This window comes from Molothrus ater, chromosome 19 (assembly GCF_012460135.2).
Source record: "Molothrus ater isolate BHLD 08-10-18 breed brown headed cowbird chromosome 19, BPBGC_Mater_1.1, whole genome shotgun sequence".
NCBI lineage: Eukaryota > Metazoa > Chordata > Aves > Passeriformes > Icteridae > Molothrus > Molothrus ater.
This window is the reverse complement of record NC_050496.2, coordinates 8,347,732-8,362,692: the sequence shown is the minus strand read 5'-3', so window position 1 is coordinate 8,362,692 and position 14,961 is coordinate 8,347,732. Positions and strand designations below refer to the sequence as shown.

At 43.9% G+C, this 14,961-nt stretch overlaps 1 protein-coding gene across 1 annotated transcript in view; it reads right to left on the bottom strand.

Moving 5' to 3' along the window:
• The window catches only part of RAB11FIP4 (RAB11 family interacting protein 4), a 121,698-nt gene that overhangs the window by 77,360 nt on the left and 29,377 nt on the right, over window positions 1-14,961 (bottom strand). The window contains 1 exon segment of the mRNA XM_036394418.2: window positions 5,979-6,066. Coding sequence (XP_036250311.1) covers window positions 5,979-6,066 — 88 coding nt within the window.

Genomic DNA, 14,961 nt, shown 5'->3' with positions numbered 1-14,961 from the left:
TAGAACTGAAAGCCACTTACATGGCTGATTAGAGATATTTCATTTGGATGTCTACTTGTATCTTAAGATATTAATGTGCTCAATGTTCTCTTTCCTTTGCTGCAGTTGGGAAAATTTCATCTACATTTCTGGGCAGCACTTGGCAAGAAGATCTATCTGCACTGCAATAACAGTGAGGAAGCAAAGAGAGGAAAGAGTAAGGCAGGAATAGCTCCAGGTCCTTGTGCAGTCACTGCTACAGCTGCACTGAAGGCTGCCCTTTATGGAGAAACAGTGTGAAAGGCTGTGCTCAGAGTAAATCACTGTGACACAGACTGGCAGCAAGCTTGTGTCTGAAAAAAGGACTAAACAATCAGATCACAAAATGGGAGTGGCCAGAAGCTGCTGAAATTTCTTTCCTGGCTAAAAACACCTGATAAGCCAGCACAGAAGCAGCTTCTCTGTCCACTCAAGAGACTCTTTGAAACATGGATGTGTATGAGTTCTAGTTTAACAAAGCACTGAGTCACTCTCTAGCCTGGTCTGACAAAATTATCTGAGTTTAAAATATTTATCCTAATACTACAAATGAAAAAGCAAACACAATTCATTTGGCCAGAACAGGGTCATCTCCAGTCCTAAGCAAAGAGGATGAAGGTAATTTACAAGTCACTGAAGGGGAAGACATGAACCTTTAACTTTTTCAGTTCACTCAGGTACTAGACATGATATCCCTTATGAGATAATTTTAAGAATTTACAACCAGTTTTATTTATAAATGGTTTTCCCACCCTAACAAAAATTCAATTTGCAAACAGACATTCTGGCCACAAATAAACTCAATTTTAGCAAAGCTCTTTCCTGCAAATGCTCCAAGAAGGAGATTTAACCCATAACACATCAGACAATTTTCACAGGCAATTAAGCAATTTTAATGCTATAGGAAATCAAATCTGGTTACCTAATTGAATGTAGTTGGTCTCTGGCATTTTTCCTAACAGCAAGAGCTTTTCACTTTATCTGCCCTTGGATCTTTAGTGGTGTATTAGACTAATTTATGGTTTCAGAGTGTATTTAGTGAAGTCTTCGAAAACTCTCAAGTTCTTTCAGGAGTAGCCAATTTCAGTTCATTGAGCAGCCATGAGTAATTAATTCCAGGAGAGCTCAGCTCTTCACATTCACTGACAGTCCTTGTCCCTGGAGCCATCCCAAGCACCACCCCTGTCAGTAAGTTATTCTTACCAGAACAGATAGATCCATCAGATCAGCTCCAGTTACAGCCTCATTGAAGTTTGAGATCTACAGCTACAAACCTAAATGGGTTCATGTAGACTTTGGGCTTTTCTGATGTGCTTTACTGAAATTCCCATGCTGGTGCAGCTGTCCTGGTCCTAGATATTATAGGCAAATAAACTCCCTTTTACATGACTGCAACACACCCATCTCTTAGTCCGTGCTGGATCTTCAGGGCACAGCTGGCACAACACTTTTCTCAGCTATGGGACTGCAAATTAGATTTTATAATTAGTTGAAGGAGATGGCCAAAACTTGACACTGGTTTTGTGAGAAATACGTTTGCTTGGAGCATCTGAATGAGACTATAAAAGCTATTAAGAAAAAAAATAATCTCCAGTGAAACAGAAGGCCACAAATATTCTGCTTTGGAAAACTTTGTTATGAAAAAACACCATCAAATTTCATACTCTATTATTTTCATATTATTTCACAGTCCAAATAACCTGTCATAGTCTGAGCTAGCAGAACAGCCAACATCCCTTTTGGAACATTTCTTTGAAACATTGGGTAAATTTGTACTCTTGAAATTTTCATTTAAAAGTGCTAGGAACTCACAGAGAAACATATCTACTTTTTAACTTTTAGGTGCTTACATATAAGCTTGCTTCTAGAAGCTTTCCAACCAACTGCAGTAATTAGATGCTTCAGGATCTAGGGAAGCACAGAGATGGATTTTTGAAGGCACATAATGGTCTGTGTTACTTTTTTGAAGATTCAAAGGTTGCTATTGCTGCAGGTGGGGAAGTGTATAAATTCGCAGCTGTGCTTCTTCCATGCTGTTAATGAATATGAAGGAGATCCTACAACTCTCCATTTTCAAGTTCCATAACCAAGCATAACTAAAATGTCCTTAAAACTTCTACAACATGAAGGAAAGACTCCCTTGCTCCAGGAGACAACAGGCTGTATGATTTCATCTGAACAAAACAGTGATTCTGCTAAAGCACAGAGATTCAGAAATGCAGAAATGCTCTGTGCTGACGTGGCTCAGTCTCTCCCGTTTATAAAAGCCATGACCCTCCAAACACTGCACAGCAGTCAGCACTGTTTTCATGGTTAAAATAAGCTATAAAGTCAGAATACATCTGCCTTTGTATTTTAATTCTGTATTAATCCGTGTTCATACAGTACCCTCTTATCACGGTGAGCTGTAACACCGAGGGCAGTAGGGGGAGCTCCCCCTTTATTAGTCGGGGTTTGGGTACTTTTAACCAGAATATCAAAGTAAAGAGACTATTGGAAAGACAACAGAAATCTTAGAATACAAGGAACAGGTCAGACTCAATTAGAGCCTGGTCCTGCAAACATATCTGACTGTGGAACCCACCAGCCTGCAGAGCACAGGGAATTAACAGCTCCACTCAAGCTTTTAAGTATTACAAGTGGCAGAAAATATTTACTGGATCAGTACAATATAAATTCAGAGCAGCAAAAACACTCATTGGCTCTGCTGAGCAAACAGTAATGGTTCTCATGCTGACCCTGCTGAAATTAATGGGAATTCAGCCTTTGAGTGATATTCTGGCTGCTCTCAGTGTCTCTGAGCAGTGCCACAAAGCACTTAGGTAAGAGGCTACAGGTGTTATTTCATGGCAATTGCTCTACAGGCAGACAGTTATTAAAGCCCTGCAGGCAGCAGATAGAGAGGGCAGCTTGAGCACAAGTAAAACCTTCATACTCTGGCATTCCAATGAAATTGCTGCAAAGCTTTAAATTTGATGGCAAGCCTATCCCTGGCTCTGGCAAAGCCTAATTGCATGGGGAAAGCAGCCTGGACAGCAGGGACTCAGCACAGATGCTGAGGCAAAGTCCTTTAATCCACAAAAGACCAGCAGAAAAAGCAAAGCTTTCCATAAATAGCAAGCACCATACCTGTCCAGTATTCCACCCCAGAGACAAAGTGGGAAGGAGCTCCTTCAGCACCTTCATCCCTCCAGAATACTCACCTCCATTTACACAAATCTTCTCCACCACTTCCCAAGGTCCTACTGTCAGTGAGATTTCTCATCCTTACCCACAGCTCCTGCTACTCACCAGCTGGAGGAAATGAACTGTTTTCCACCTGATAGTCCCAGCAGCTGCTGCAGAGATACATGACCCATGTGTCATGAGGTTTATGCAGCTCCAGGAGGAAACAAGTCCAACAATGGACTTGATGTCCATTTGTAGAGGAACACAACACTTCTCATGTGTACCATGCAAGACTAAACAATGCCCTGGTTTATGGAGGAGAGAGGCCAAGCTGCAGATTTTAGATCCAGGGATAGGAGTTTCTCTATCAACCAGTTACAGAGCATTAAAGACTTAGATGTTTGGGATTTTTTCAAGTTCCAGTATTTAGCTTTTCACAGAAATCCAACCCTGGATATGAAATACTCAAACCAACATCATCAGAGGTCAACTCTGCTTTGAATCTGTTGCTCTTAGATGTCTGAAACCTCATGATTTAAATAAATTCAAGGCACTGAACCACTAAAAAACCTTGACACTATATCACCTATGTGCAGCAAACAATTTCATCACCATACTATAAAGGCAAGCATCTTTAAGACAAATTAATTTGAAATCTCATAAATAAGAAATATAGTAAGGCATTAGGATTGTAAAGCTTGAATTTAAACATTTGGCTTCCATTGCTAAGAATAGCATAACTTCATACTCTATTACTGAAAACCCCAGTGGATTTATAGTAGCATCTCATTTTGCTCTATTAATCTGACTGCCCCAAGCAATTGTAATAGGCTGAGATGTCAAAGAATCATATTTATAATCTGTTGCTGCCAAGACAAATTGCTTTTGTTAGATAATAAGCCTGCTACTCCCCTTGGGATGTGGCTGCACTAAAACAACATGGTGGAGGCTTTCCATTCTGAAAGGCAGACATGCCCTTTCTGAACTTTAACATAACCAATTTAATTTTTAAGGAAAATATGGCAGGTAGCCAAAGATGAATAAAATTTCCATGCTGTGAGGTGAGCAATAGAAGCAGTTTTTCTAAAGAAATGCTGTGAAAACATGCAGCACAGTGTCTTATCAGAAATAGATACAGCTGCTGCTGCTTAAATGATAAACACTTAGCACTGTGTCTGTGTAAGTGTTGAAATGCTAATGATGTGCTAAGGCAGCTCTAGGTGATGCTGCAGAACTGGGTGATTTCTCTGCATCTGTTCACAGCTACATCCTAACAACCATCACACAAATGATCTGGACCCTACATGCTCCACACCTGGGCTTTAAGCTGCTCATAAACTTGGAGTGCAAGGTACACCAGTTTGTCCTGGTCACATCTTTGCAGGATTAAACCTTAGGATATGAACACAAGAATTAGTTCCCATAAGGTGAGCAGGGATGAAAACCCCCAAGACCTCATGCCTGATAACTCAATATTCTCATGCTGTCCCCACAGTAAAGGAGATGCAGCTGCCCACTCCATCACTGAGGGTACATGGACAAGGGGACAGTTACCACGGAAGAGATGTTCTGGGTCATTTCTATCCCTTCCTGATCATATTTTGTGCATTTGTGGAATCTTTAGACTGTGAATTACGGAAGACACCAGATGATTTACAGAGCTTGTGTCTTAAACTAGAACTGAAGTTTGCTACAGCATTTTCTGCTCAAGGAAAACCCCAAGGAGAGACTTTAGGGTCTGGGCACAAATGGAATAGCTTTCTTCCTGGGCTTTCTCTTGCCTTCTCTTCACACATTGGTGTCACCTTGGATGGTGTCTCCAAAAATATTGATGAGAGCAGCTTCTCACTGTAATTTTACCTAATTATACACTGTCTTTGGCTGCCACAAACTTTAATTAAAAGTACCGTGGTTTTACGTTTTTGCATCGTTGTATCTTCAAAATAATCTCATCATAGCAGACTCCCCAGCTTCTCCTGGAACCACACCACGATCACTGTGACATTCACCCTGTCCCTGAAGTGAAGCCTCTGGGCTGTGACATCACTGCAACACTTTAGAAAGGACACACCACGTGTCCAGAAAAGATGGATTATTTCACTATGGGAAGTTAGAAAAGCAATCAGCAGCAAATCAACTGAAGTCCCTCCTCACTGTTTTTTTTTTTGTTGCCTTTAGGCTAAGCTCTAAAGCATAACAATGTCAAGGACTGTTTCCTTGGAAAGAAGGTGGTTGGATCCACCTGATCTTAATCTTCAAGGTTTGCATCACCAACCTGTAATTAACTTATTTCCTTCCAATACATGACCCCAAGTACCCTAACAACATGAATTAATTATACCTTTCAGATATCTCAAGAGGAATTTAACAGTCTTAAATTTCCTAGCAGAGAACTGAAAGCCCAAGGGCTCCCTAACTCCCTGAGGTAAATCAGTGGCAGCACCAGATCAGAATCTGGAAGTATCAAACCTGGGCCCTGTCGGTTAACTACAAAGCTACTCTTTATTCTGCTGTATTTGTCTTTAAACCACAACACATTTATTCTGATAAAAATTAGCAGTAAACCAATGTCCAAGCGCCTATGGATGCAGAAACTCTAGCATTGCTCACCATTAATGCATGATGAGATGCACAAAAAGGAAAAATATCCTGGCTCTGTTCCCAGAGCTGCTCTACTGTCACTACGAATAACCAGAGTTAAAAGAGAGGATGTCTTTGATCATTACATTTTCTGCAACCAGAGAAACATTAGTGGAACTGAACAGGATTATTTTTAAGAAATATGCACATACCTTTGATAGCAAAAACTCCGTGACAGAAGTCCTTAAAATTGATTCTTCCCAAATCATTCGGGTCCAAGTACTTTGCCAGTTTTTCCACCTAAAATAAAAGATGATAAAATAAAATATGTGTTGAGCTTGGTGTATTGTCTGTTGCTCTAATACAGTCTGTATCTTCTACTGAAGACTTCAAGTTGAAGAATACTCATACTGTTCACTTGAACCAGCCAATAAATGGTTCTGCAAGGAGAACTCATGTCTTATATGACCTTGGTGTTGACCAAAACTTTTTCAGCTGGGACACATCAATCCTGTCCTATGGGGATCTCAAGAGCTTAATAAGGAGAGAATCTGTGACTTATCCTCTCACCATAGAGGAGGGTGGTAACAGAATCTCTTCTCTGGGAGCTCTTGCCATGCATTCAGCTCAGAGGAATTTAAAACCTTAGTGATTCTCCACCCCTCTATCACAAGTTCTCAGGGACAGGGAAAGGACAGACCAAGATGTGCACAGCCCATAGCAGTCTCATTTCCTAAATAATCTGGATAATAGGAGAGAAAACCCATTGGGCACTTGGAATGAAACCAAACTTCCTTGACATGGCAGAGAATAAAATTTTTGTACAGGAAAATTAACAGTACGAAAATATATTAATGTGATGAGAGGATGGTTGTGCCTAGTACACTGTCACAGATACATTTTATGAAAAATCCTTTCCTTAGGATTTTTTTCTCCTGAGAAGCTGAAAAGCCTCAGGAACAAAATGTAACCAATGGTTATCTGCTGCTGTGGAAAGCAACAGGTGCATCTGTGATTGGTCTCATGTGGTTGTTTCTAATTAATGGCCAATCACAGTCAGCTGGCTCAGATTCTCTGAGACACAAGCCTTTGTTATTCATTCCTTCTTTTTCTATTCTTAGCTAGCCTTCAGATGAAATCCTTTCTTCTATTCTTTTAGTATAGTTTTAATATAAAATATATCATAAAATAATAAATCAGGCCTTCTGAAACATGGAGTCAGATCCTCGTCTCTTCCCTCATCCTAAGACCCCTGTGAACACCATCACAGTACCCTGTGCAAAAAAGCAATGTACTTCTTACAATCTCAGCTTCACAGTTTAGTCTTTCTGATCATTATTCACCAATAGAATGAGATTATACTGAATTTAAACACAGTCACCAAATTAGTACTTGCCCCAAAAATGATCTGGCAAATTTTTCAGGAAGGTTTTGGGATAGAGGAAGAAAAGCAGCCTAGACTGGAGAGGCTCTTGTGCTGTCTTGAAAAAAAAAGGAATGGAGGAACAAGCAGCCAAAGAAGAATAAAGTGAGCAGCAGACCAGTCCAGGGAGGTGAGTGCACACCTGGACCCACAGCTGGCTGCTCTTTTTGACAACTACTCTGCTGGAGCTTGTGTACATCCCCTTGTGTGCCAGTGCCTTTCCCTGTAGCACCTTGCAGGGACCCTCACTGAGGCAGAGGCAGCCTCTTACTGCTCCTAAGAGCTCACAGGCAGCTCCACAAAGCCCTGCCCTTGGCTGGGCCCTCTAGACACTGAGGAGTTTGAACAAGCTGAGTGCAGGGACAGCAGGCGTGGAGGAGGGCACAGAATCCTGCTGCAGCACAGTCTGTGTGAGCTCAGATATGTCAGCCTGAGCAGCAACAAAAGCCCAGCTGCAAAGACGCAGCAAATGAATCCAGATGACCTAGTTTCTCCATTTTCTGGTGTGGCTTTTTCCCACGTGCTAGCAAAACCCCAGCAGCTTCCCAAAGCCCTGCAGATAATTCACTCATGTGTGCGCATGACACTTCTTCTTACAGGCACTTCTCAGAGCCTATAAATTCCCTCTGTACCAATAACTGCCATGATAAGCCAAAGGGCTCATTTAGAACATGCAAATCTGGATGAAAAAAATGAAAAAAAATTTACTCATTTGCAAAATTCTATACTGAATGAGAAATGCACAATTTGATCCTTACATTAAATCCTTTCCCCTCTCATTTTCCTAGGGAAAATAAAAAACGAGCTTGTATAGGCAGGGCAAGTAAGGAGCTATATGATGAGTTCAGAGCCCATGACAAGTTAGACGTTTTCTGAAAACTTTCATATTGCAGAAGGCTTCCAGAGCTCCAGTCCTGCCAGCTGGGCAGCAGAGCCCAAATGTCAACTATGGTGTGACTCATGATCAAATTTCCACCCTGGCATCACAAGGAATTACTGTAACCCCACTAATTTAGAGCATCAGAACACACATCTGTGTTTCAAAAAAAAAAAAAAAAGCTGCTTCACCAGAAACAAGAGTGTGTGGTTAATGCACCCCAGACTAGCTGAAAATCCTGACTGAAACCAATTAAGTAGAGACATGCTTGATATGGAAAATCCGGGTTGGTGTTATCCCTGTCACCTTCACAAACAACAATTGTGTTTTAAATTTTAATGCACAGATTCCTGCAGCCAGCTGGGAAGCCTCTAGTCTATTTAATATTGTGCTATAACAAGTGGTGTCACTGGGTGTTCCCAGTGAATCTGGCACTTTATTTCTCAAAGTTGATCCAATAATTTTTGTCCACCAGCTGCTCAGACATTTAAAATTACACTTTTAAAACAAATTAAATGAGATGTTACATGCCTGGGAGTGTGTATTATGGAGGAACAGAGGATATGTTCACATTTAGGTCTAAGCAATGTCTTAAGAGTAAATGAAATTATCACCTGAGCAAAGTGCTTCAGTGTCCAGTTTCCCCTAAATCTAATTTGCAGGTTTTCAGTTGGGTATTACAATGCAAATAACTGACATCAGTGCAGGAGATGACAAAGAATTTACAGAACAGCCTGATGGAATTAATGCCAGCAGTGCTCACATCTTCAGCCAGGAATAAACACAGCTCCCATCGCAGGTCAGGGGATAAAAGGATTTTGATCACCAGGGACTTGACTGCCAGGTTTGTGCATTAATATACACACATATTTGGTACATAAATTCCTCCATATTTGCACACAGTTTTCAAGAGCCTGCAGTGCATTGGTCATGCTTTTTTACCAATAGCTTTCTGGAATAAGGCAAGAAGCTCTTCCTCATTAATTCCAGACTGAAGGCATTGCTTTAAGTTAAATTTCAATCTGTGGCCAAATAAACTACAGCTAGCCCTAAATCTTCTCTGGTGTCCACACTGCATAAACCACCCTTCTGCTTCACTTTGTAAAGAAATAAAGTCCTTTCCTCCTTCTCAGAAAGGGTTGGCTCCCACAGTGAATCAAAAGTTGTTTTATTTATTCATTGCCTTGGGAACCTCATGGATTTGTCAGCCTACCTGGCAGGCTGGGGGACACTGAAACACTTTTTGCAATCAAAAACCCCCTGGACTGGGGGAGTGCACAGCCCCTGCCAGGGAATGAGGGACAGCAGCTCTGTCCTTGGTAATGGAACAGGTGGCACAGCCCAGGTGCACACGGGGGACACGCAGCATGGGCCAGTCCTGGGCACACTCAGACTCCTGGGCCCCACATCTCTGGGCTCTGCTGGGCTCTGCTGATCCTCTGGCAAGGGACACAGGACCACAAAACCAACTGCTGCCAAAATTCAGTGTGAAATTAGTGTGTGATTGTTGTGGGACCTACAGGCAGCACAGGGAGCAAGGTGTGCTCCAGAGTTTAACATCAGAAGTCATCACAATGAGATGGGACAGTGTTTTGGGCTGGGGACAGACACTCTCTGCACAGAGCAGTCCCCCACCATGTGGGATAGACAGCACAAACAAGGATTGCAAACTAGTTCTTCACTGTAGGAAGTGAACAAAGGCAGAAAAAATGAGCTGCAGGCTCAATAATCCAGCTGGTTCTTTTGGCAGCTGCAAGGGTGTCTCTAATGAACTCTTCAGCAGACATCCAATAGTCAGAGAGAAGACATAAATATAAGAGAGAAGAAATAAATCATTTTTCTTTGGGAAACAACTGGAGAAAAGCAAACCTCTGTCCCTATTGTTTAACTGGCCTGGATGAATGGGTGATTACCCTTTCAATGCAAACATGTTTCTCCACTGTAACAAACAAGGTGCTGCCTCCTGTCCCTTGGGTGTCCCAGCCATCCTGACTGCCCTGCAAGGGGGTGTTTGCCCTGTGCTGCTTTCTGACACACAATAAGAGGCTGGGAACACTTGAAGAAGCAGAATGGAAGGGAGGTTTATAGCAGAGAGAGTGGAGGAAGGGGAGAAAAGAGAACAAATTACTGACAGTCATCAGAAGATATTTCTTGAAACTGATCTTTTCTTGCAAGTGAGTTCAATACAGGGGCACCTGCACAGAATAGCCAAGAACCCTCTCCAGAGCCCTGGCCAGCTCTTGTACTGAAGCTGCCAAGACAGCATCAGTACTTTTTCCAGCAAAGATTTTCTGTCTGGAACTGAATCCTGCTTCCATTTGCAGGCAAGAAGAAACTCAGACCTCTATTGACCTCACTTAATTTTCTTCAAAAAGGAAGAGATTTTGTTAACACAAAAAACATTTGTAAGATTTAGAAGTAATTGAGTTCAGAGGGACCCCACACCAGCTCTATCCACAGAAATCTTGCAGCAGGATCCAAATCACAGCCAGAAGATGCCATTTGATATAAACAACTTGTCTCAGTAATTTGCCTTCATACTGCAGGAGTCTGTGAGCATGTCTCACCCTGAAGTGCAAGCAGGGAGCACCTGGGAGCTGTGACAAAGGCAACACAAGCATTTGCAGGAAAAGGTCAGGCTGTGCTGTGGCAGTGACATTTGGGCAACATCTCCTGAGGCAGCAGCATTTGTGAGAAACCTCAAAAAAAACAGCTAAAGGAGATTAAACATGTAAATGCCGCAGGGTGGAATTAGAGAGCTTCCCACATGACTTATAAAAGGAGCAGCAGAACTGCACTTGCCCTGGTTTCAACAGACTGGCCTTTCCCATATTGGAAAGGGTGTGAGTTTACACTGGACAGTTGGAAATGCTGCTCTGGCTGCAGGGCTGGGCAATGAGACCACCCCATGTGTGAGAGCCACCCCTGTCCTTTTCACCAGCCCCTGGGTTCAGGTGTTCTTGGCACTGATGTGGTCCCAGATGTTGGAGCTCTTCAGTCAGAAGGGCTGTCTTTGATGAGATGGGATTTATAGATGGAGGGGAAAGTAATGAGATTTTTGTCTCTGATATTGTGGCATTTCAGGGAAGCAACACAAGAAGAGGGAAATTATTTTACATTGCATTGGAGAAAATAGCACTCACACAATTGTGGTACCCACTGCCATATGAGATGCTGAATACACAGACGTGTTGCAGAGAACTGACATACAATTAAAACATCTCATGCAACCAAAAAAAGGTAATTTTCTTCTGTTTAATTTGGCAAAAGGGAAATCAAGTGATGATTTGTTACTATGTATAAAGATTTCTGCAAGCAGGGAACTACAGGTTCAAAAAGATTGTAGCAGAGGGAAGACACAAAGAACCATAATCTGCAAAATAAAACTGAACAGACTCCAGTTAAAAGCAAAGCACAATTGTTTTATCAGCACCATTGTTTACCCACCAGAACTATAAATTAGGAACAGTCTGGAACTATAAAAAGCAACCAGAGTCCCTCATCTGAGGCCTTTTGAGAAGGTGAGACACACCTAGAAAATTTACCTAGGCTAGAATAAGTGGGTTACAATCTGAGCTGTCATCATTTCAGGATGTCACATGAGCTGGTGCTCTCCCTGAGCCTGACCCTACAGCACACAGGACCATGTTCCCAGTCACACATGGAAGGAGTGGAGGGACAGCATTTCAGAGTCATGAGTCCAACAAAGTGCCAGCCCACTCAGTCCTGGCAGACTGTGCATTGTAAATAATTCATGCCACTGCAAACAGCATCATGAATTTCCATCAGCTGCTGTCTGATCCCAAAGCATGCAGGGACATACATCACTGCTGGAAACAATGGCTTTGAATTTGCTTTGAATTTTGAATTCAAGCATCACTCATTGCCCCTTTATCTGCAGGCTTCAAGCCTGAAAGTTGGCTTCTCTGTGAGCTGTCTGTAAATAGAAAGGATTGTTTCAGTTTCTGCTTTAACTGTGCACACCCAATTTACCAGCTAGAAGGCAGATCTTGGGACTGTGTCCTAAATGACATAAGCAAATCTGTTGAGTAATCATGGCCTCAACTTTGAGCAAATTCCTAAATCTGTCAAATCCATCATTTACTAATGGCTGCAATGCAAAAAGTCTAATCAAATCCAAGGGAGCCCATTCACTTGTCTTCCCCGGGTTTAGCATAACACATGGAATTGCATCTTCTTTCAAATAAGATCTGAGTCCATGGGGCCTCAGTCCAAGGGGAGAAAAATATCCACCAGTTATCCAGATGGAGAAAACATCCACCGTGTGGAGGATGTGAAATGTATCCATGAATCACAAAGGCACAGAAAGAAAGAGGTGGCTCCAGAAGCACTGCAGGTGGCTGAGTGCATTCAGAGGCAAAGGAAGCTTCCAGTGCTGATGTGTTATGAATGTTCTGTGCAAGCACAAGCACCTGGGCTCAGGTGGGTGACAGATGGCGAGCACAGCAGAGCCACTGAGGCGGGAGTGGCTGCGGAGCTGCGGCACACACACGGCAGGGCAGCTGCTGCCCTTCCCCAAGGCAGGGACACACAGCTCCAACCTGCTGAGCACTGCACACAGGGACAGGGAGCAGAGCAGGGCAGGAACAGCCTCCTCTCATCTTCTGGAGGAGCTGTAGGATCCATACCACACCTCCTGGGGCAGGCGGGTTTATCCTGACTGGGAGATCCCTCTTGTGGGGAAGGACACCGCACCCAGTGGCCATGGGGCTGGCAGCCAGTGGCATTGGGGCTGGCATCCAGGGGCATTGGGGCTGGCATCCAGTGGCCATGGGGCTGGCATCCAGGGGCATTGGGGCTGGCATCCAGTGGCATTGGGGCTGGCAGGCAGTGGCCTTGGGGCTGGCATCCAGTGGCATTGGGGCTGGCATCCAGTGGCCATGGGGCTGGCACCCAGTGGCCATGGGGCTGGCATCCAGTGGCCATGGGACTGGCATCCAGTGGCATTGGGGCTGGCATCCAGTGGCATTGGGGCTGGCATCCAGTGGCCATGGGGCTGGCTTCCAGTGGCATTGGGGCTGGCATCCAGGGGCATTGGAGCTGGCATCCAGTGGCATTGGGGCTGGCATCCAGTGGCATTGGGGCTGGCATCCAGGGGCATTGGGGCTGGCATCCAGTGGCCATGGGACTGGCATCCAGTGGCTGTGGGCCCAGCATCCAGTGGCCATGGGGCTGGCATCCAGTGGCTGTGGGGCTGGCATCCAGTGGCTGTGGGACTGGCATCCAGTGGCTGTGGGCCCAGCATCCAGTGGCCATGGGGCTGGCATCCAGTGGCCGTGGGGCTGGCATCCAGTGGCATTGGGGCTGGCATCCAGTAGCATTGGGGCCGGCATCCAGTGGTATTGGGGCTGGCATCCAGTGGCATTGGGGCTGGCTTCCAGTGGCATTGGGGCTGGCATCCAGTGGCTGTGGGGCTGGCATCCAGTGGCATTGGGGCTGGCATCCAGTGGCCGTGGGCCCGGCATCCAGTGGCATTGGGGCTGGCATCCAGTGGCATTGGGGCTGGCATCCAGTGGCTGTGGGCCCAGCATCCAGTGGCATTGGGGCTGGCATCCAGTGGCATGGGGCTGTGGCACACAGGGCAGAACAGCAAATCTTCCAGTAGCATGACGCTACCAGCAAAGTATTTCATCTGCCTTGGCTTTCCCTTCTTTAAAGTGGTGATGGCAATACTGACCCCACACTCAGAGTGCCCCATAAAGGCAGTGATGCTGCAGGCAGCAGTGGAAGCTGCCTGGAGCTGGGCCATGCTGTAGCTTGTGGGGTTTCTTACCCTGTCTCACTTGCTCAGGGGCTGGTGTCTGTCATCTCTGAATACACCTCCTCAACTGGACAATGGAGCAGCAGGCATGCTGGTGATCTGACACAACACACAGGTATTTCTAAACTGTGCTCTGCTGCAATGAAGTCTGCCCCACTGGGCAGACCCTTGTCATCATCTCGTTTTCAGCATTTTGTTATGCTATTAGCATTTTTTAATCTTCTGATGGGAAAAGAGTAGCCACACAGTACTGCTGAGAGAACACATTAGGGATGGACTTGTTCAAAACATTCTAATATGCAAATGAGCTATTAAGAGAACATAATACTCCATGAACTCAATAAATGTGTATAACAGAAATACAGGCAGTGTTAGGAAAATTGATGCTCTGATTTCTGTTCCAGAATGAGAAATCACTTGCAGTCTTTAACACACGATGACACAAACCTAATTTAGGATAACAACAAATACAATTCTTGCCATACATACCACAATTTTCTAGGTATCATCCTTACAGTTAGAATGTCTAACCATAGCTGAGATCCAAAAGTCATTACTCTTATGGAACCCCTTCTCTCACACCATACATCTTCCTGGTTAACCTCTCTACTTACAACAAAACGTTTTACAGCCACAAAGAATCACCAATGAAGTTTGAAACAAGAGTGCATGTGAATAGCTCTGAATCTGACCTCACCTGAGAAAGGATCATTGCCTCAAATTAAGAAGTTTCAGAACTTCCTCAGAGTACACATCCCAAAGAGACAGTTCACAGCTACAAAAACTACCCTCCCCCATTTTATCTTCAAGACAGAAACCAGCAAAATCCTGGTGAGCTTTTCCTCTGCCAATCTATACCTCTGGATGTATCAATTTTTTATACACACAACAGCCCTAGAAAAATAATTCACGTTTATTTGATCCCTCTTAATGCAATGTAGCAGCTGACAATGAGCAAGTGCCAGAATCGTAAGACCAACCTCTCTCTCCAGTCTCCCCCACAATCTATGGATATGTGAGAGCTGAGAACCTTTCATTTAGTTATTTAAACAGCTGATTTAAACGGGATTCCGTTTCCCTCCTTCCCTCTGATGCTGTGTTGCAAAACAAGAT